The following is a 23,580-nucleotide window of genomic DNA, read 5'->3' as shown; positions in this document are numbered from 1 at the left end:
TTCTTCAATATCTTGCAAAACTTTATGTAGAGTTATAATTATTTTTTAAAAATATTTGGTAAACTTTACTACCGAAGCCATCTGGGCCTGGAGTTTTCAACTACAAATAAAATTTCTTTATCAGATTTAGAATACTCAGGTTATCTATATCTTCTTAAGTGATCTTTGAGTAGCATGTTTCTTTCAAAGAGTCTGTCCATTTCATCTAAGTTTCCAAATTTTTTTTCATAACACTGACCATAATATTTCCTTGTTGTCCTTTTAATATCCTTAGAATCTGAAGTGATGTCACCTCTCTCATTCCTAGCTTTTATGGCTGAATTGTGTTCCCCCAAAATCTATGTTGAAGTCTTAACCCGAGCACCTCAGACTGTATTTGGAGACTGTATTTGGAGATAGAGTCTTTAAAGAGGTAATCAAGTTAAAATAAGGTTATTAGGATGGGTCTTAATCCAATGACTGGTGTTCTTATAAGAAGAGGAGATTAGGACACAGACATACACAGAGGGAAGAACATGGGAAGACACAGGGGGAAGACAGCCATCTACAATCTGAGGTGAGAAACCTTAGAAGAAACGGACCTTGCCAACACCTTGATCTTAGACTTCTACCTTCCAGAATTGTGAAAAAATGAATTTCTGTTATTTAAGCCACTGAATGTTCGGCACTTTACTTTGTTATGGTAGCCCTAGCAAACTGATACATTAGTATTAAGGATTGTTTATGATTCAGTTTAATTTCCTATTGTCAGTTATAAGCTGTGTCTCCACTGAGTGGCTGTTTTTGGTTTTATAGACTACATCTTCAACATATCAAAGTCTTTATGTGATGTTTCCATTTCATATAGATACAAGAACCTTACAAAGATGTACTGCCATTTCTTCCTTCTAACATTTCTGTTATTGTAATATATTTTAGTCCTACTTGTTATACACTACACATTGCATTGTTATTTTTATTTAAATAGTGAACTAGGATTTAGAGAGATTTAATCAATAAGAAAAATATGACATATTTATTCATATTGTTACCATTTCTAATGCTCTTCATTCCTTTTTGTAGATCCAGATTTCCATCTGTGATCATTTTCCTTTAGTGTCTAAGACTTCCTTTAACATTTCTTTAAATGTGAGTCTGCTGACATTGAACTCGTTCAGCTTTGATATGTCAGATATATATATATCTATGTTTATATTTGGTGGGGCAGCAGAAGGAGAGGGAGAGAGAGAATCTTAAGCAGGCTCCACGCCCAGGTAGAGCCCAAACAGGCTGCAGTCTCGTAATCCTGAGATCCTGATCTGAGCCAAAATCAAGAGTCAGACACCTAACTGACTAAGCCACCCAGGCACCCCTGTCTGAAATATAAAGATACTCCTCTGGCTATAATATTCGAGGTTGATAGTTTTTTTTCTTTTCCTTTTAGTAGTTTAAAGATACTTTACATGGTTTCTGTGTAGAAATCTAGTGTCATGCTTTTCTTTGTCCCTTTGTATTTAATGCGTATTTTTTTCTTGTGGCTATTTTAAAGTTATTCTTTTTTTAACTGGTTTTCAGAAATTTGATCATGATGTACCATCATATAGTCTCCTGTGCTTGAAGTTTCATGAGCTTCTTAGACCTACGGATTTGTAGTTTCAGTCAATTTTAGAAATATTCTGCCCATTATTTCTTCAAATACTTTCCTCTGTGTCCCTTTCTGTCCTTCCTTTTGGGGACTCCCTTTACAATTTTAGGCTATTTGAAGTTGTCTCATAGTTCACAAACACTCTGTTCATTTGTGGTTTATTTTCTTTGGGTTTCATTCTGTATGGTTCCTCTTGCTGTATCTTCAAGTTCACTAATGTTTTCTTTTACACTGTCAAATTCCTACCAGTCCATCCAGGGTATACTTCATTTCAGACATTGTAGCTTTCATCTGAACAAGTTTGATATGGGTCTATTTTATATCTTCCATGTCTCTACCTAACCTGTTCAATCTGTCCTCTAGCTTTTTGAACATATGGAGTACAGTTATAACTGTTTTAATGTTCTTATCTGCTAATTCTACCATCTGTGTCTGTTTTTAGTTGGTTTTGTTAGTTGATTTTTTTCTCCTCAATATGCAAAGTATTTTCCTGCTTCTTTGTTGGCTTCACAATTTCTGATTGGATGTCAGACATTTAAAGTTTTTGCCTAGTTGGATACTGGATATTTTTATATTCCTATCTATATTGTTGAGCTTTGTTCTGAGACACAGTTAAGTTACTTGGAAACAGTTTGATCCTTCCAGGGACTTCTTTTAAGGTTCGTTAGTTGGGACTGGAACAGAGTTTAATCTAGAACTAATAATTCTGCACTGCTGATGCAAGTCATTGCTGATCACTCTCCTCTGCCCCATCAGTCATGACGTTTTCCACTCTGGGTGGTGGAAATTAACATTACTGTTGACCCCGTGTAAAACGTGAGGACTGTTCCTTCTGATCCTTTTGGGTGGTTCTTTTCCTGGTCTTAAGAGTTTCTTACTCGCATTAACTCATTAGTGCTTTGCTGAATACCCGATAGCAGCCTCCTGCCAATCTCCACAGTTTTCTCTCTGTGTAGCTGTGTTTGTGTCTGATAGTCTGTCCGTGAGTATTAGTCACCTTGGTCTCCCTAGACTCCCAGCTCCATCTCCATAACATAAGTAGTATGGTGATTTTAGCAGGATCCCCTCCCCATGCCACAGCCTAGAAACTCTCAAAGCAATAAGTGAGGCTTTTTTTTTTTTTTTAACATTCTGAAGGGATCACTATATTTCATCACTTGATGTCCACTGTCTTGAAAATTATTGTTTCATGTAATTTGTCCCTGTTGCTCCATCTTGCCTGGAAGCAGAAGGCAGCTTTCTTTCAATTCATTTAATGCATTTGAAATTCATTTGTGTGTTTGCATGAATCAGCAGTTTATTCCTTTTCTATTGCTGAGTAGAATTTTATCATATTGATATATCAGTTTGTCCATTCACCAGCTGCAAGACACTTAGGTTGTTTACACTTTATAGCCTTTATAACTGGAGCCTCTATATAAATTCGTATTTCTATTCAGGTATAAATAAATATTTGAACATAAACTTTCACTACTTTCAGGTAACTACCTTGAAGTAGCATTTCTAGGTCAGGTGGCAAGAATAGATTCAACTTAAACTGCTAAACTGTTTCTTAACACGGCTATCCCATTTAGCTTTCCCATTAGCACTGCATGGAGAGTGATAGTTGCTCCTCATCTTCACTAGCCTTTGGTGCTGTCATTGTCACTTGATCTGATCCATTGTGATAGGTGTGTTATAGTGCTTCATTGTGGTTTTAATTTTTGTTTCTCTAGTGCCTAGCAATGCTAATCATTTTTGCATGACCTTATTTGCCATTTGTATATCTTCTTTACCATAGTGTCTTATCATTTTGCCCAGAAATTTTTTATTTGGTTGGGTTTTTTCTAACTTGTTTATTTTTGAGGGTTCTTTATTTATGTTCAATACAATTCCTTTACTATATATGTGATTTGCAGATATTTTTGTTCCAGTCTGTGGCTTGTTTTCCATTCTTTTGACAGTGCCTCTTGGAGAGCACACATTTGTAATTTTAATGAAGTACAATTTATCATTTTTTTCTTTTATGTATCACGATTTTGGTATTGTAAGGAATTTTTGTCATGAATTTTTTCTTCTGTGATTTCTCCTAGAAATTTAATAGTTTGGGGTTTTAGATTTATATCTGTGATCCATTTTGAATCTATTTTTTGTGTGGTGTAGGTGTCAGTTTCATTTATTTGGATATCCTGTTTTTTTCCAGTACTATTTTTTATTGTGTTAAAATACACATAGCATAAAATTTACCATCTTAACCATTTTTAAGTGCACAGGTCAGTGGTATTAAATACATTGACTTTATTGTGTAGCCATTGCTACCATCTATTCCCTTAACTCTTTTCATCTTGTAAAACAAACTCTGTACCATTAAACAATAATTCTCCATTCTTCCTTACCCTTCCCTGGCCCCTGACAACCGTCGTTATACTTTCTGTCTTTATGGTTTTGACTACTCTCTCAGCACTATTTCTGAAATGACCATCCTTTTCTCACAGTTTTTGCACCTTTGTCAAACATCATTTGGCTATATAGGTGTGGGCTATGTATTCTCTATTCTGTCCATGGATCTGTCTGTCCTTTTCCCAACGCCACACACACTTTTTAGTAAGTCTTGAAATAGGTCATTTGAATCCTCCAATCTCTTTTTTAAAATTGTTTTAATTAGTTTGGGTCCTTTGTCATTATATATGATTTTTAGTATCACCTTATCAATTACTACCAAAAAATCCCTCCAGGATTTTCATTGGGAATGCATTGAATTTATAGAGCAGTTTGAAATGGAATTGAGTTTTCTATGAACACAACATATTCTCTCCTTTTCCTTAGGTCTATCCTTCATTTTTTTTATCTGTAGTTTTTAGCTTACAGATCTGGCATATATTGTATTAAATTAAAACCTAAGTGTTGGGTCACCTGGGTGTCTCAGTCCATTAAGTGTCCAGCTCTTGATTTCAGCTCAGGTCATAATCTCAGGTTTGTGGGATGGCATGGGGCTCCTCTCTCAGCAGGGAGTCTGCTTGAGGATTCACTCTCCCTCTGCCCCTACTCTCCCCACCCCCAGTCATCTCTTAAATAAATAAATAAAGCTTTTTAAAAAATAACCTGTTTCTTTTTTAGTTCTAGAAAACTTAGCATTTATTCATGAAAGCACATAGGTAATCAACTTACTTCAAATAAAATAACACTGCCTTATGATTCCAGCTTACTCTTCGGCTGCATGTTTATGGGGATAGCAAGATCTGAATGCAAAGCATAGACAGACACTGCTATCAGACACAGATGAAAGCTGCACACATTACAGCAGCTATTCCTAAATGTTTGTTAATTTTTAGGGGCTACTGCTAATTGTTTATTATTTCAATTTCAAAGTATTCATTGGTAATATGTAAAAATACAATTGATTTTTGGGGCATCTTGGTGGCTCAGTCATTAAGCATCTGCCTTCGGCTCAGGTCATGATCTCAGGGTCCTGGGATTGAGCCCCACGTCAGGCAGCCTGCTCAGTGGGGAGTCTGCTTCTCCCTCTCCCTCTCCCCCTGCTTGTGTTCCCTCTCTTGCTGTCTCTCTCTCTCTGTCAAATAAATAAATAAAATCTTTTAAAAAAAATTCAGGTATTTAAAAAAATACAGTTGATTTTTGTATCATGTACTTTATACAACTTTGCTAAGCTCACTTATAAACTTTAGTTTACTGTAAATTTGGGGAGGTTGTCTACATAAACAATGTTTGTTCTTCTGTTCCCTCTATTCCAGTAGGTGTTTTTTTTTTTTTCTTTCTTGCTTTCCTGTCTAGCAAGGACCTCCATGACATAGGTGATTAGAAATAGTGAAAGTGAACAGTCTTACCTTGTTGTCAATATTGGGAAAGCATTCAGTTTCTCACCAGTAAATTTGATGTTAGCTGCAGGTTTTTATGCGGTCACCTCCATCAGATCAAGAGAGCTCTCTTTTTTTCCAAGATTGCTGGGAATTTGTATCATGAATGATGTTGGATTTTGTCATTTTTTCCCCTGCATTTAGTTGATTTTTATGGTTATTGTCCTTCATTCTTTTAATATAGTTGATTACATTGATTTTATTATCTCTCATTTTTTATTGTAATAAAAGATACATAACATAAAAAGCTCCATTTTTAAGTGCCAGCTCAATGGCATTAGGCACATTTGGACTGTTGTACAATACCAATACCACTCCCAGAACTTTTTCCATCTTCCTAAACTGAAACTCCTTACCATGAAACAGTAACTTCCCATTCCCTCCCCCACCCCACCACAGTGCCTGACAACCACTATTCTATTTTCTGTACCTGTGAATTTGAGTATTCTAGGTCTCTCATATAAGTGGAATCATACAGCATTTACTGTTTTGTATCTGGGTTATTTCACTTAACATGATGTCTTCAAGGTTTATTCAGGCTATATCATATATCAGAATTCCATTCTTCTTTCCAGATAAATAATATGCCTTTTCCTGTATTTACCATATTTTGTTTATCTATTCATCCATCAATGGACATTTGGGTTGTTTCCACCTGTTGGCTATTGAATAATGTTGAGAATATGGCTATACAAATATTTGTAGGTTTTAACCTAATTATGTAAATAATTGTGGTAAACACAAATGGTTTAAAAACTCCATGTAAAAGGTAGAAATTGTCAGAATGATATAGAAGACAACTATATAGGGGCACCTGGATAGCTTCAGTTGGTTAAGCATCTGCCGTCGGCTCAGGTCATGATCCCAGGGTCCTGGGACTGAGCCTCGTTTTGAACTCTTAGCTCAGCAGGAAGCCTGCTTCTCCCTCTCCCTCTGCCTGCCATTCCCCCTGTCTGTGTTCAATCTCTCTCTCTCACTGTGTCAAATAAAATAAGTAAAATCTTAAAAAAAAAAAAAGAAGAAGAAGACAACTATATATATCTTGTTTTTTGTTCTGTTTTGTTCTGTTTTGTTTTGTTTTAAGTAGGTTCCATGCCCAGCATGGAGCCCAACACGGGGCTTGCGCTCACAACCGTGAGATCAAGACCTGAGCTGAAATCAAGAGTTGGACGCTTAACTGGGTGAGCTACCCAGGTGTCCCAACAACTGTGTGTATCAAACAATTTACCGTAGTTGATAGTTATAGAATATTACAGTGAGAAATTGCAGAATACATTTTTTTTTCATTTCATTCACCTGGATGGGCCATTTCTATTACCAAAAATGTCAGAGGAGGGAATACTTATGTACTTACTGTGTGAAGCCAGGTTTACCCTGATATTAACTCCTCTCAGAGATAATAAAGAGAAGAGTACTGTAAACCAATATCCCATATAACCATAGAAATCATTAGCAAAATATTAATTAGCTAACTGCATCCAGCAATATATAAAAAGGGCAATATACCATGACCATGTAGAATTTATTGCAATAATACAGGTTGGTTTAACATTTAAAGATCAGCATCTCCCCATGTCCCCCACATCCCACCCTTGGTAACCACCATTCTACTCTGTGCTTCTATGAATTCAACTTTTTTTCATTCCACATAAAAATGATATCATGCGGTATTTTTCTTTCTGCGTCTTATGTATTTCATTTACCGTATCTTTAGGTTCATCTGATATTGTCACAAATAGCAGGATTTTCTTCTTCTTAAGATTGCATGATATTCCATTATATATTTACAATTCATCTGTGAGTGGACACTTAACATTGTTTCCATATCTTGGCTATTGTCAATAATACTGTAGAGAACATGGGAGCACAGATATCGCTTCAAGATGGTGATTTCATTTCCTTTGAATATATACCCAGAAGAGGGATTGCTAGATCACATGGTAGTTCTACTTTTTAATTTTTTGAGGTTCCTCCATACTGTTTTCCATGCTGGCTGTATCAATTTACATTCCCACCAACAGTATGTAAGGATTCCCTTTTCTCCATGTCCTCACCAACACTCGTTATCCTTTGTCTTTTTGATAATAACCATCCTAATAGGTATGAGATGGTATCTCATTGTGAATTTCATTTGCATTTATATTCAACTTTTAACAAAGGAGAAAAACCATAAGCTAATTCCAATTGGTACAGAAAAAATATTTGACAAAATTCATCATACGTTCATAATTAAAAACTATTTACACACTTGGAATAGAGAATTCCTTGACCTAATAAAGGGCATTAAGAGGGGAAGAAAAAAAACAAACTTACATGTAACTTCATTCAATGGTGAAAGAACACTTTCCCCCTAAAATAGGGAACAAAAGGATATCCTCTCACCAGTTTTATATCATATTCTAGAAAATTCAAGTAAGTAGAATAAGGAAAGAAAAAGAAATAAAATGAATACAGATGAGATAAAGTAAAACTCTCTTCACAGAGGACATAATTGTTCAAAATATGAAGTATTTAGGGATAAATTTAGAAAAATATGTCTCTACAACCTGTACATTGAAAAATGTAAACAATCCTAAGAAAAATTAAAGGAAACCTAAATATATGGAGAGATAGATAATTTTCATGGTTCAGAATTCAATATTTAAAAGATGTTATTTTGCCTATAGATTTAGTGTATCCCCAGTCAAAATACTAGCGGGCTTTTCCTTTTTAAAATTAATACACTTATCCTAAATTTTATATTAAAATGTAAAGAATCTAAGGACCTAAAACACTTCTTTTTTTCTTTTCAAGTTTTTATTTAAATTCCAGTTAGTTAACATACAGTATAATATTAGTTTCATGTGTCGAATTTAATGATTCACCACTTACATACAACATCTAGTGCTCATCACAGCAAGAGCAGTCCTTAATCCCCATCAGCTATTTGACCCATCCCCCTGCCCACCTCCCCTCCAGGAGCCATCAATTTATTCTCTGTAGTTAAGAGTTTGTTTCTTGGTTTATCTCTCTCTTTTTTTTCTTTGTTTGTTTCTTAAATTTCACATATGAGTGAAATCATATAGTATTTGTTTTTCTCTGACTGACTTATTTCACTTAGTGTAATACTCTCTAGCTCCATCCATACTGTGGCAAATGTCAAAACTTCATTATTTTTTTATGGCTGAGTAATATTCCACTCTCTCTCTCTCTCTCTCTCTCTCTCTCTATATATATATATATATATATATATATATATATATACACCACATCTTCTCTATCCATTCATCAGTCGAAGGACATTTGGGCTCTTTCCATAATTAGGCTATTGTTGATAATGCTGCTATAAACAGTGGGGTGCATGTGTCCTTTTGAATCAGTATTTCTGTATCCTTTTGGTAAATACCTAGCAGTGCAATTGCTGGATTGTAGGGTAGCTCTATTCTTAACTTTTTGAGGAACCTCCATACTGTCTAAAACACTTTTTAAAAAGAAGATCAAGGTTGGAGGATTTAACGTTAAAAAGCTACATTTTCCAAAACAATTTAATACCCCTATAAGGATACATATAAAATTAATGGAATCAAGCTGAGAGTTCCAGAAGTATTCCTACCCTTATATGGTCAGTTGAGTTTTCAATAGGAAAAGGAAATTCTTTTTAACAACTAGTGTTAAGTAGTTGGATATCGGTATGAAAAAACCAAACTTCGATCTTTACCTCACATCGTCTCTAAAAACTTAACTTGAAATTGATCACAGACCTAAATGTGAAAGTTAAAACTTCTAGAAGAAAACATTGGACAAAATCTTTCTATTAAGAGAGAGTCAAAGAATTAGGTAGGACACCACATGTAAAAGAAAAAATATGATAAATTGGACTTTACCAAAATTTTTTAAATTCCCCTTTTTAATAGATAACATTTAGCAAATGAAAAGAAAGATGAGGAGGAAATTTACAATACATATCTGACATAGAGCTTATATCCAGAGTAAAGAACAGAGTAAAGAACTCTTACAATCTAATAATAGGACAAACATCAGAATTTGAAAAGAAGATATGTAATGTCAGTAGTTACCAAGGGATGCAAATTAAAACCATAGTGAAATGCCACTACATAACACTGACTGGTTAGAATTTAAAAAAATGATGATATAAAGTGTTAATGAGGATGTAAAGTACCTGAAACTTTCATAAATGTTAGGCTGAAGTGTAAATGGTATGGTACAACTACTTTGGAAAACATTTTATTAATTCTTTATAAATTTAAACATACACATACCCTATAATCCAGAAATTCTGTTGGATATTAACCCAGAGATATAAAAACATAGGTCTACCCAAACACGCGTACCCAAAGTTTTCATAGCAGCTTTATTCATAAAAGCCCAAAATTAAAAGCTGCCCAAACACCCAACAAAAAGTGAGTGGATAAACACACTGTCATTTTTCTATACAGTGGAATACTATGCAGCAATAAAAAGAATGAACTGCTGCTATGCTCATTGTACTTGTTTTTCATTGCTCCGTATCTGTATTACCACACACTTAGTTTAAAACACTACATATTTATCATCTCCCAGTTCCTGTGGTCACAAATCCAGGCACAGTCTAGGTGGGTTCTCTACTTAGGGTCTCACAGGCTGCAATCAAGGTGTTGGCCAGGGCTGCTTTCTCATCTGGAAGTGTGAGTGTGGAAGGATCCACTTTCCCACATGTGTGGTTATCTGCAGCATTCATTTCTTTGCAATTGTAGGACTGTGAGGCTTTAGTTTTTCACTTCATGCTGGCCAGAGGTCACCCTAAGCTCTGAGAGGTCACTGGCAGTTTCTTGCCACATAGGATCCTCCAACATGGCCACTTTCCCCCTTACAGCCAGCAAGGGAGAGGCTCCAGCAAAATGGATGCTGTAATCCTACCTAACATAATTATGCACTCATAGACATCCCATCACCTTTATCATAGTTAGAAGTAAGTCACAGGGCCTGCCTTCACTCAAGGGGAAGAGCCCACACAAAGGTGTAGACATCAAGAGATGGGGGTTGTGGAGCCTACCTTAAGAGTCTGTTCTCCAGACACAGTTACATGGATGAACTTTAACAACATTATGTTGAGTAAAGTAAGTTAGATGCAAAAGAGTACGTACTGTAAAATTCCATTTATATGAAATTGTAGGTAAGGCAGAACTAATCAACAGTGACAGAAAGTGTAGCACTAATTAGGGGCTGTGGATGGATTAGGGTGGGTGTTTGCATGTGGTCAGACATTAGGCAACCTATGGGAATGATGGAAGTGTTCTCTATACTGATTGTGGTGCTGGTTAGAAGGTTGTATACATTTTTCAGAATTTATGGAATTGCACACTTATAATGGTTTCACTGTATTGTTTATAAATTATATCTCAATAAAGTAGATTAAGAAAAAAGAACAGTAATCATCATGAGCATCACAAAATATTTAACTCAAATATGCCAACTAAACTAACAATATCATTAAGATATGCCCAAGGGTAAGTAATCAGAAAGTGACTCATTTCATAATATATCATTTGAAGAATTTTCACAGTTAAAAAATATGGATTCTTATTTTTATAGTTTTTTATAATGTGTACACACCCAGAACTGGCAAAGATCATTTTTTAGGAGATGAGGCTTTATTATAGGGTCATATTTTCTTGAGTGAAGTAAACAACACATATCTCTAATGTAATATCTTTTGGATGCAGTCTGTTGACAAGCTTTCTGTAATTTTTGTTCCGAATGGTCACCTTACTGACCCTAGCGATAAATGTCTCATTTAACTTAACCCCAATTGGTACCTCTTCTGAAAGTGTGCTAGCCATTTCCAGTGCTTATGGAAATTTGAAGAGTGTATGCTTCATGAAATATTTTCCTGCTTGCTTCTTCTAGTCTCTTTTAGTGATTAATGGGAGCTTTAATTTGCATGCTCACTTTTATGCTTATTATAGTGTGTTATGTTCCAATAAGAGTATTAAAGTTCAATGAAAATCTCATGCATACTGATGAGAATGCAAATGAACATTGATGAAAGAATGCTAGGATCTTATGGCATAAACTGTCCAGTTATCTTGCTAAATTCTACTCAAACAATGATTACATTATAATGAAGACTGATACAGAATCCGCCATACAGATATAATTAGCAATGGCAAAATCATTATATAATTTATAATTGGATAGAGGTTCAGTTCCAGATTGTTATGGGATAAAAAAAAGAAATGTAATGATTTGATATTAATGCTTATTTTTATTCCTTCCTCTTCCTAACCTTTGCCAGCCTTCAGCAGGATATTTCCTTTGTTGCATACAGTAACTGGAAAGTTAGGGAAGATTATATAAATGAGTGATCACATTGAATATTTCCAGCTGTAGCCTTTATTGGATACATAGCAGTAAATGGGCATCAGCCATCATCTCAAGAACATTTCAAGTATCTGGTTATTGTAGCATTATACAAATTTATCTCAGCAATTGCATTTATTTATCTAGATAAAACAAAGATCTTTTTCCTCGAGCCATTTAAACAAACTAAGGAAGTTCTGTATCTTTCCTGAGAGAATAGTGTGTCCCATAAGGGTGACTATTCTAGGCAGTTCTTAATACATTATCTGAGTTATATGGCATTCTTCCGTGCATGAATTTTATAAACTTATACAAAACTAGTAAACTTTAGAAAACACATATCAGAGTTATTCAATCTATTTATTTACATTGGGATTTTTAAAAATTATTGAGATTCTATTGAAGTATTTTTCTAACCTTACCCAAAACCTGAAAATGATGTTTTATAGACTCATCCATAAGACAGATTATTGTTGTAAGTTGTTTTTCTCATGGTAATAGTAAGCATGCATTGTGCCATTACACTTCTTCAGCATGATCTCATGCCAACAGTAGGTGTTCACAAACTCTCAAATACATGATATTCATTAGTAAAAAGTGTAATAGTTAATAATGATTTTTATTTTAGATAATATGAAAGTGTTTTTGAATCAAGACAGATAGTTATTGCTACAAGGCTTTACTTAATGGTAGGCCTAGTACAGGGGTTGGCAAACTTTCTTTTAAGAGCCAGGTGATAAATATGTTGGGCTTTGTGGGGTCTACTGTTTTTGTTACAGCTACTCAACTCTGCTGAGGTAGCATGAAAGCAGCTATAGATAATACGTAAACAAATGAGTGTGGCTGTGTTCCAATAAAACCTTATTTACTGACACTGAAATTTGAATTGTATATAATTTTCATGTGTCATGAAATATTGTTCTTCATTTGATATTTTTTTTCAACCATTTAAAAATGTAAAAAACAAGCCGTGGGTTGAATTTGGCTTGCAGGCTGTATAGTTTGCCGACCACGCCCTAGCAGTTGATTTTTCTGAATTAACTTTCCAATCTAATTTAAAACTAAAGATTTACTGCTTAAAACCTTTTAGAGGTATATGGGTCATGTTGAATTATTTTAAAAGAAGCGTCTGTCCTAGGAAAAAAAAATCCATAAATAAAGTTAAGTAACTTATTTTGACCATAAAGAGGCAGTTGAAAATTCCATAAAGCACTTATTTCCTTGATTGCACAGAGGAGTCTTACTGTTCCTAAGCTGGATTTTCTAACACAGGCAAAAGTTCCATTACAACAAATATTCATATAGAAGTATTTTATGGTGGACATATTCATTCAACAGCTGTATTAAGTACCTGTTGTTTGGAGGCATTTAGGTGGTAGAAACATAAATATCCCATGGATGCTTCTTGCCCCTGACAACCTTACAAGCCTATCAGGGAATATAAAATCTGTACAAGTTGTGGCTAGAAATGGACCACATAGGAGTGGAAGCTAAGGAGAAAGAGAATGCAGAGAAGAACAGTAGGGGGAGAAACTCAAAAGTAGGAGTAGAGAAGGTTAAAATGCTGGGACTATATTAAAAATACATTTATGGTATCAGTGCAAGGCCTGCAGTTGAATGTTGCTGTCTGTACCCCAACAGCCATTCAGTACTGGGCTTGTCATGAGGACAGTTCCTGGTGCTATGACTTGAATGACAGAAGGCAGGCTGATGGAGCTGGTCCAAGGAGAAGGGAGCTGGTGAGCAGACAGAGCTCAGGTTTTAGAGCCAGTTGAACAAGGGCTTGATTCCCAGGCTGTTACCCACCAATTATGTGAGTTTAGGCAGATTGCTTAATCTTTCTGAACTTCAGTTTCCCAATCTGTAAAATGGGGCCAGTAATTCTTATTTTTCTGACATGTAATTAAGGTGATGACCTATTCCTCCTAGTTTTGTGTTCTTTGCTTGTTGCTTACTGAAATTTGAGAGGCTGCTTAGTAGGACATGGATAGCTTTTGGAGCTAGAGACAGGGTCAAATCTGGACTCACATGCCACCAGTACTACTTAATGTATAAATTTGAGAAAGTTATAATTTCTCTATTTTTTTTAAAGATTTTATTTATTTATTTGACAGAGATAGAGACAGCCAGCGAGAGAGGGAACACAAGCAGGGGGAGTGGGAGAGGAAGAAGCAGGCTCACAGTGGAGGAGCCTGATGTGGGGCTCAATCCCATAACGCCGGGATCACGCCCTGAGCCGAAGGCAGACGCTTAACCGCTGTGCCACCCAGGCGCCCCTATAATTTCTCTATTAAATAAGGATACCTCACAATTTTGTAATGAAAACTAAATCTAAATGAAAGTGATCAAACAGTTTTCTACTTTTTAAAGACCAAATTCCTAAAGTATATTTTCTCACAGTTTTCGATCCGTCCCCATAGGCCAGGAAGAAATTATCGATCTTAGTGTTTTTGAGTTTGTTATAAAAAAATATAGGTTAATGGAATAATAGTGATAATGATAGTATTAACTTAGAATTTTTTTTTAAGATTTTATTTATTTATTCGACAGAGATAGAGAGAGCCAGCGAGAGAGGGAACACAAGCAGGGGGAGTGGGAGAGGAAGAAGCAGGCTCATAGCGGAGGAGCTTGATGTGGGGCTCGATCCCAGAACGCTGGGATCACGCCCTGAGCCGAAGTCAGACGCTTAACCGCTGTGCCACCCAGGCGCCCCAGTATTTTTTTTTTATTTTAATGATTTTTTTATTATATTATGTTAGTCACCATACAGTACATCCCCGGTTTCCGATGTAAGCCTCGATGATTCATTAGTTGTGTATAACACCCAGTGCACCATGCAATACGTGCCCTCCTTACTACCCATCACTGGTCTATCCCATTCCCCCACCCCCCTCCCCTCTAAAGTCCTCAGTTTGTTTCTCAGAGTCCATAGTCTCTCATGTTTCATTCCCCCTTCTGATTACCCCCCCTTTCTTTATCCCTTTCTTCCCCTACTGATCATCCTAGTTCTTATGTTCTATAGATGAGAGAAATCATATGATAGTTGTCTTTCTCTGCTTGACTTATTTCACTTAGAATTATCTCCTCCAGTGCCGTCCATGTTGTAGCAAATGTTGAGAACTCGTTCTTTCTGATAGCTGAGTAATATTCCATTGTATATATGGACCACAACTTCTTAATCCAGTCATCTGTTGAAGGGCATCTCGGTTCCTTCCACGATTTAGCTATTGTGGACATTGCTGCTATGAACATTGGGGTGCATATGGCCCTTCTCTTCACTACGTCTGTATCTTTGGGGTAAATACCCAGTAGTGCAATGGCTGGATCATAGGGTAGCTCAATTTTTAACTTTTTAAGGGACCTCCACACTGTTTTCCAGAGTGGCTGTACCAACTTGCATTCCCACCAACAATGTAGGAGGGATCCCCTTTCTCCACATCCTCTCCAACAATTGTTGTTTCTTGCCTTGTCTATTTTTGCCATTCTAACTGGCGTAAGGTGGTATCTCAGTGTGGTTTTGATTTGAATTTCCTTGATGGCTAATGATTTTGAACATTTTTTCATGTGTCTGTTAGCCATTTGTATGTCTTCATTGGAAAAGTGTCTGTTCATATCTTCTGCCCATTTTATGATTTGTTTATTTGTTTCTCGTGTATTGAGTTTGAGAAGTTCTTTGTAGATCTTGGATACCAGTCCTTTATCTGTAGTGTCATTTGCAAATATCTTCTCCCATTCCGTGGGCTGCCTCTTAGTTTTTCTGACTGTTTCCTTGGCTGTGCAGAAACTTTTAATCTTGATGAAGTCCCATAAATTCATTTTATCTTTTGTTTCTCTTGCCAGGCACCCCAGTATTAACTTAGACTTAATGCTTACTGTATGCCAGACTCTGAGCTAAGAATTTATAGATATCATTTAACTTTCATGACAACGCTACAATGTAGATGCTTTTATAATTTATATTTTACAGATAGGAAATCTGATTTTTAGAAAATTAAGTAGCTTCCCCCAAGTGACACAGCTAGTAAGTGATGGAACTGGGATTTGAACCCAGAAAATCTGATTCTACTCTCCTACATGATGTACTGTATGTCTTCCGTGTGATTGTGATACACTTCCCTAGAGGCACCTGCCCCACTTCCTTTCTATTGCTATAAAGCATCAGGCACTCAGTTGAATTCAGACGATTATGAGGTCTGATTTTAGATATGGACTGTCCCCTCTTTAACAAACTCCCTATGCTATTGTATTTTTTTTTTATAACATCACGACCTGACATCGTATGTTTGTGTGTTTGTTTTCTGTTCCCCTTCACTAGTATAAGTGTTTCAGGAAAGGAGGAAATTCATGTTTAGTTCCTTCTTATATGCCCAGTGCCTTAAACAGCATGTAACAGGTGCTAATAAATATTTGTTTCACGCATGAATGAATACAGTATTTGTGCAAATGATCAAAAACTTACATTTAAGTGTCATTTTTCTTTCTAGCTTGGATTAGAAAAACAAGAAAGACTCCACCTACTATGGAGGTAAGAATACAGAATGAAAATATTCAAATAGCATGTTTTTATAATGCTGTGTTTCTGAATTAGAAGTTTACATAAAGCCTTGGAATAGATATTATGCATCTTCCCAGAGTGTTAATTTTACTCCACAGAAAACAATTTAAAACAGCTTTATAATAAAATAAATGCACAAGTTGTGGAGTATAACATGAAATTCATATGAATTTTTAAATGAAATAAGAAAAATGCAATACAAAACAAAAATACATTTTAGAAAGTTCAGACTTAGAACAGTTTGCATCAAGACATTTTGCTGGTTCCTGGGAACTATGTTCTGGTATGGGTGCTTGGTGGAAAAGTCTGAGAAACACTGAACGTCATGGTCCTGTTCAAATCATGATCTGCTTATTTTGCCCTTAACTTTATAGCAAACAAAAAATTTTATAATTTTATATACATTTAACTCTGTCAAGTATCTGAAGAAACTTTGAAATATACAATTAGCATGTAACATATAACACTCAGTAATTAATAATTGAATTTTTATTTTAAACTTTAAAACATAGTTTTGGTAGTATGCAGAATAAAAAGTATAGCAATGCTGTGGTGTGTTTATATTTTTAAAACATATTTCATAATTTTTATTTTAAAACAATAGCATAAAGTGTTCTAAAATTATTTTGTAAGAAGTAAATGTATTTCGTAAGAGGAAAATTTCCAAATTCATTAGTGTACTGCCTATTCCTTTTCTTCTATGTAGGACTTCCCTCTTGTTTTCTCTCCCCTCTTCCATCACTACTACAACCCTGATGACGACAGAAATGGGCTCCAACACTCAGGCCCCACTTGTTGAGAGATAGGGTACTGCAGGGCAGAATTCGTGATGCCCATAAATTGGCATACTTATGCTCCATTTCTCCTGTACTGACCCCATCAACGTTTGTCAGGCCAGGGTCTGAATGAGTGCATCTCTAAGCCCATTTCTAGCTTTGTATGTTGCTTCCACTTTGGCCCTGCCCTACTCTTGTCAGATCCTTCTTTCTAATATCAGTGAACTTGGAATTAAAAGGAAGAAAAGTCATTGTGATCCAAGATTCAGAAGCATCCTCAGTGGTGGTAGGAATCATCGAGGAGCTTTCTGAAGTCCCCTTCTCTTGACCATAATAAGAGCTCCTATTCTCAGGACTAAAGAAGTTTCTTCTATTCTTACAACTTTAAAAGCCTTCTTCCATGGAAACATTGATATGGTTGTCCCTCTTTTTGTGATCTTCACAGTTGCTTTTGCGTAATGCCTATATCAGTTCATTAGAAACAACCTCCTAATCTTACATGCCTGTTAAAACTAGTTTTCAAGATGTTACCAATCATTCAAGCTCTCTACTTTTTTCCAAAGTCTCTTAGTGAACTCCCACCCCAAAGAGACTTTTGTCCCTTTCACCTTTACACAATGGCTAAAGGCCAGCCAGTAATGCTTAAAATGCCATTTACAGTAGCATCAGAACATAAAATACCCTGATATAAATTAAGCAAAATATATGCAAGGCATGTACACTTAAAACTACAGAATGCTGGTGAGAGAAATTGAAGAAGACCTAAATTAATGGAGAGAAATATCTGTTCGTGGGTAGGAATATTTAATATTGCTGAGATGTTAATTCTTCCAAATTGATCTGCAGCAGAAAGTCTTACACTTTACCGTGCATCAGCACCAGCAGGAAGACTTGTTAAAACACAGATTGCAGGGTCCAAGCCCTAGAGTTTTTGATCCACTAGGTCTAGGGTAAGGCCTGAATGTTTTCATTTATAACAAGTTCCTTGCTAATGCTGATGCTACTGGTCCATATTTTATGAACCACTGATGTAGAGAGTCAACCAAATAAAAATCCTATTAAAATCCCATCAGACTTGTAGAAATCAAGGTGTATATGAATTCTAAAATGTATTTGAAAATGCAAAGGCCCTAAAGTAGCTGAAAGCAATCATGAAAGGGGAGATAAAAATTAGAGGACTTCTACTGGCATTAAGACTTACTCTACAGTAATTACTATAGTAATCAAGACAGTGTGGTACTGGCATAGGGATATATAAATAAGTAAATGGAAAAGAATAGAGGATCCAGAAGTAGACATTATACAGCCAATTGGCTTTTGACAGTAGCACCAAAGGAGCACAATTAGAAATGAAAAGTCTTTTCAACAAATGGTGCTAGATCTTAACTTAATATCCATGAGGGAAAAAAATAAACCTTGATGCCTACCCGATATCATGTACCAGTATTAATGTAAGGTGGAGCACAGACTAAACATAAAAGCTAAAACTTAGAATTCTTCTAGAAGAAAACATAGTGGAATATCTTCACAACTTTGAGGTAGGCAGGACATAGAAAGCACTATCCAGAAGGGAGAAACATTGATGAATTAAACTTAATCAAAATTAAAAACTAAGCTTATCCAAAGAACATTAGGAAAGCAATGAACAAGGAGAAAATAATCACAATCCATACATTTGACAAAGAACTCGTATCCAGACTATATAAACACCTCAACTCAATGATTTAAAAGAAAAAAAAAAAACAAGGCTAATAAAAATTGAGTAAAAATCTTGAACAGTCACTTCATAAGATACAAGAATGATCACTAAGCATGTGAAAAGACACTCCCCATGTCTAGTTGTCAGGGAAACCACAACGAGATGTATTACACTGCACACCCATGAAAAGAGTGAAAATTCAGAAGATTAACAATAGCTATAACTAGAGCAACCATACCTTTCATGCAGTGCTGGTTGTTGTGAAAGTCATACAACCACATCCAAAAACTGGCTGTTTGTTATAAAATCAAACACACAACTACCCTATGACCCCACATTTTTTTTCTTGGCCTCTTTGAAGGCTTGAAGGAATAAATTTTTAGGCACACTTCTTGGGAAACTGTAGCCGAAAGGTCTCATTGTTTGGCAGACCATGCGAGGCCTCCTGATACGTGCCCAGCCCAGCTTTCTTACTTTCCCCCTTACACTTGGTGTACCCACTTTCCTCTCCGAAGAACTTCTTGCTGTTTCTCAGGTTTACTGTCTTTCCCCTCCCTCATTAGCTGGCACGCTTCTGCTCCTGCTGAATTCCCTTTAAAATCCTTTCATGCTTTCCTCAGCTGTTTTCTCAACTTTTTGTCTCATCGAGTTAAGCACTCCTTTCTGGATATAACTATACTGCCTTGTACAGCTGTACAGCCCTCTGAGTTCAGTATTATCACTCTTTGTTTTGTTCATCTGTCTTTCTGACTGTATTGTGAGCTATATGGCACAAGGATTATGTCTCATTTGTTTGTATGTCACAAGGCACCTAACACAGAGCCTGATTCATTATTAGATAGGCTTTTGTTGACAGAATTGGAAATCTCAGTGCTATGTCAGTATATTACATGGTTTCCAGGACAGAGTTTGAATTTCCGAAAGCCAACCAGAAAATGACCCTGTAAAACTGAACATAATTTGAAGGTGAACGCTGGCTGTCCTGCTATCCTAGAAATCCACATTTTACTGCAGGTTGCCAATATAGTACAGCACCTGTTCATCAGTGTGGTACAAGTTGAATTAACATGTCATAAAATTAATGAGGTAAACTTTTCCTAGTGGTGACTATATTCCATTAGAAATCACGTATAGCAAATATTTTAAATATTGCTTCTCCTTTCATACTGACGAAAGAGTAGGAAACAAAAAGTTTTTCATTTTAAAAAGTAAATATACTGCCAAGTATTGACAAAAATACATGACTCAGCAATAGGTTTACAGACAGTAGAATAAAGCTATAATGATAGACCTCATCTACTTCATTTTTAATACATGTGCTCCATGAAAAAGGAAGAGGAAATTCTAGAAACCAGTAGAAAATGGAGTTGGAAATGGTGATGCTGTAAACAGAAGGTTGGGATGGCATAGGATAATACTTCACAGTAACTTGTTTACTTGACCGTGTTCTAAGACCTGAGCTGGAAGCTCCAAACTCGCTTTTGTCCACGTCCAAGGTGATTTGGCTCTAAAAGATATCACAATGACTAAATGACATGTGAGTTTGAATTAGTTGCCAGAATTTCAGTATATTAATTTACAATAGAAATTCAGTCGGCAGAGGGAAAAAAAACAGGTTACCATACTCTGGTGAGTATGGTATTAGGATAAGGGGAGTTAAGTAAAATAAATGTTTAATTGCATCAGGCCTAAAACTGCCTGTTGTGTCCATCCCCAAATAGGGATAATCTGACCCATAGGAATGGAAATATTTAAATAGAATTGGCCACAGTTCCCAACATCTGTCTGAATCCTAGGAATAACCTTATGATTTGAAGTAGAAAAAATTGCACATGTTGGTTGAGGCTGCCAGGGACACACTGTACGAATTACCAGCGTTTGTCTCTATAATTGTCTTTTTTTCCTTGCTTCCCCATTCTGACTGACATACTGTTTCTTTGGCTCATACAGTAGTTATATTATGATCAAATGTTGCTGGCCCTGCAGCTGTTCTTTCACTTATTCTTTTCACATCTCTGTTCTGGCCTTACAGTTTCACTTTCAGCGAGGAATCTTATTTCTGAGTTCTTGAGGTCCATTTCACCATTGTCTCCAAGTAACTGACAACTACGGATTGAGTTCTCAGTGCCCAGTATTATTATGTTCATTTTGTAAGTTACAGAATTGAAATGTCTTAAAATGGATATTTTTGCATATGGAACCTCACTTTCCTGCTACCTTAAATTACAAAGATGGGGTGTATGTTCTTGTGGAAAAACAGTCCCCTACCTCAAACCTCACACTATCACTTCTGGTTATACAGTGGAAATGGGTGAGAAGATTGCAGCATGCCGGTTTGCTGGGTTACGGCATCATTCATTAAAGATGAATGAACTAGAGCTGTGTGTATCAGTGGGGATAAATCTCAGAAACATGATGTCAAGCCAAAAGAGCAAGTTACAGAAGATTTCATACAATATGATACCATTTCTATAGAGTTTGAAAGCAAGGAAAGATTAACGGACCTTAAAGCAAAGTTAGCAAGTTAAACTATGAATTTACTTACCTTTTCAAGCCTAATGAAAACGACAGCAAAGGGATTTATTTTAAAAATCATAAACCTACAAGGTTAAAGTAATTAAAGAGGCAAAAACAGCAACATTGTTTTGGAAGCTGGAAAGCAGATGAACAGGTGGTAACAGATTTAGCAAAATTGAGAATGTCTTCTAATCTGGCAGAGAAGAAAGCCCAGAAGCAACCTGGTTTACATCACAGACCCCATTGAATGCTCAGTAATTGGCAGTGCCAGGAAATTCTAAAAGTGGAGTTGAGGCTGGTGCTAAAAACATAACTCGGTTGAAAATCTGTTTAAGAAGCAATTAGATGCTAACCAATAAATTGTAGGCGAAATAGTAGAGTTGGAAAAATCACCATTTTTCAGTGATCATTGTAATAGCTTCTTCAGGGAATAATCATTAGTGTGTACCAAAACCATTGGGGCAGATTTTGTTGGGAAACAGGATATTTACATGATCTCAAGGTATCTCCCTACAGAATACGTATTAATTACAAAGCGGGGAGAAACGTACGTTTATAGTAGATAAATCCAGTGGATACCACCTTAACCAAGTGGTCAAAACTTGTATCAAGTAGAGCAACTTGACATCGTGTGTACCCCGTCGTATAATGCACTGAGAATCAGACAATATTCATGTCATATTTCTTAAAATGCACAATCTATCTAATCATGAGGAAAGAACCGGAAAACCTAAATTGGAACACATTTCAGGTCATGTCAGTGTTATGAACAACAAAGACAGACTGATCAACGTAACAACTAAATGTAATATGTGACCCTGGATTGGGGCGGGTGGGGTACTTAGCTATAAAGGACAGTATTGGGGTAATTAGTAAAGTTTGAATATGAACCGTATATTAAATAATAGTACAATCTCAGGGTTAAGTCTCCTGAAGAAAAGAGAAGGATGCTGTTCAATTCTCTTTGTGAAAGTTTGAAAACCCAGCAACTTCTCTACCCAACTGAGAACTGGGAGTTTATATATGTAAAAGGAAAAGCAATATCCAGACAAATTTGAGGGAAGAGGTACCAATCTGAAAATAAGGGTGGTTGAATGAACATATACTTACTGAACTTAACAAGTGAGGTTGAATTATACATAAGTACCTGGAAAATACACAGAATTTACTTATTATTTCCAAGGAAAACAAAGCTTAGGTAGGAAAAAAGAAAAATAATCCTGGTATACTAGATAACTTAGTTATAGTGTCTATTCCTAATCATATAAATAGTGAATATTGACATACAACTATATTGAGAGTATTAAGTCTCAAGAAGGATGAGGTAAGTCCTCATTTTCAATAGTAAGTTAATACACAGTGCTTAAATTTAAAAATAAAGAAATACTAACATACTAATGTTATTTTTTTTTTAAGGTTTTATTTATTTATTTGACAGAGAGAGAGAGCACAAGCAGGGGGAGCTGCAGGCAGAGGGAGAGGGAGAAGCAGACTCCCTGCTGAGCAGGGAGCCCAATGCAGGGCTCAATCCTAGGACCGTGGGCTCATGACCAGAGCCAAAGGCAGATGCTTAACCCTCTGAGCCACCCAGGCACCACACGAATGTTATTTGGATATTGTGGCGGGATCAGGAGCAGTCTCCTTTATAGCTGTCAAGCGTTTTTGTGACTCCCTTGTTTGGCCTGTGCCATAACCATAGACATCAAGTGAAAACATATAAAGTAGTTGTTTTGGGGGAGAGAGAACTATTTTTCATAATAAGATTTGTAGAACAATTTGGCCTCACAAGTTATGTGAATATGTAATTTTGATTTAGAGAGAAGATTCTTAAAAAACACATACACAGCGCTGTAGATGAGAGGTAGCAGAGTTGTTCTCCAGAGTACCAGCAAGTGAATGTTTCAGGCCTTGTGAGACACAGTGTTGTCGCTCATATTGAACTCTGCCGTGGTAGTGTGAATGCAGTTGCAGTGGGCAGTACGTGAATAGGCGAGTGTGGCTGTGTGCAGTGTAACTTTATTCACAAAAAAGGTGGTGGGTAGATAGTGGTTTGCCAACCCCTGCTGTTGAGGAGTGGCTTTCAAATTGGGATGCCTCTACCGCTGAAAACACAAAGACTTTCAGTGGGATATGCAGGTATGGATAGCTTTAAAGACATTAATTTCCATATTCTCTCTTTCCATATGTCGTCCTTCCTAAAAATGATCTGCCTGAGA

The 23,580-nt window shown here is 36.1% G+C and overlaps 1 protein-coding gene and 1 non-coding gene across 2 annotated transcripts in view; one reads left to right on the top strand and one right to left on the bottom strand.

Moving 5' to 3' along the window:
- NDUFAF2 (NADH:ubiquinone oxidoreductase complex assembly factor 2) overlaps positions 1-23,580 on the top strand; it is a 151,471-nt gene that overhangs the window by 89,378 nt on the left and 38,513 nt on the right. Inside the window, exon 3 of the mRNA XM_045794298.2 lies at positions 16,302-16,342. Within this exon, the coding sequence (XP_045650254.1) occupies positions 16,302-16,342 (41 nt within the window). The remainder of the gene's footprint in view (positions 1-16,301; positions 16,343-23,580) is intronic.
- On the bottom strand, positions 4,739-4,905 carry LOC123790632 (small nucleolar RNA SNORA23). The gene has a single exon (XR_006779157.1). It is a non-coding gene; the product is annotated as a small nucleolar RNA SNORA23 (small nucleolar RNA).

This window comes from Ursus americanus, chromosome 5 (genome assembly GCF_024610735.1).
Source record: "Ursus americanus isolate L20-20 chromosome 5, mUrsAme1.1.p, whole genome shotgun sequence".
NCBI lineage: Eukaryota > Metazoa > Chordata > Mammalia > Carnivora > Ursidae > Ursus > Ursus americanus.
This window is presented reverse-complemented; position numbering and strand designations above follow the sequence as displayed.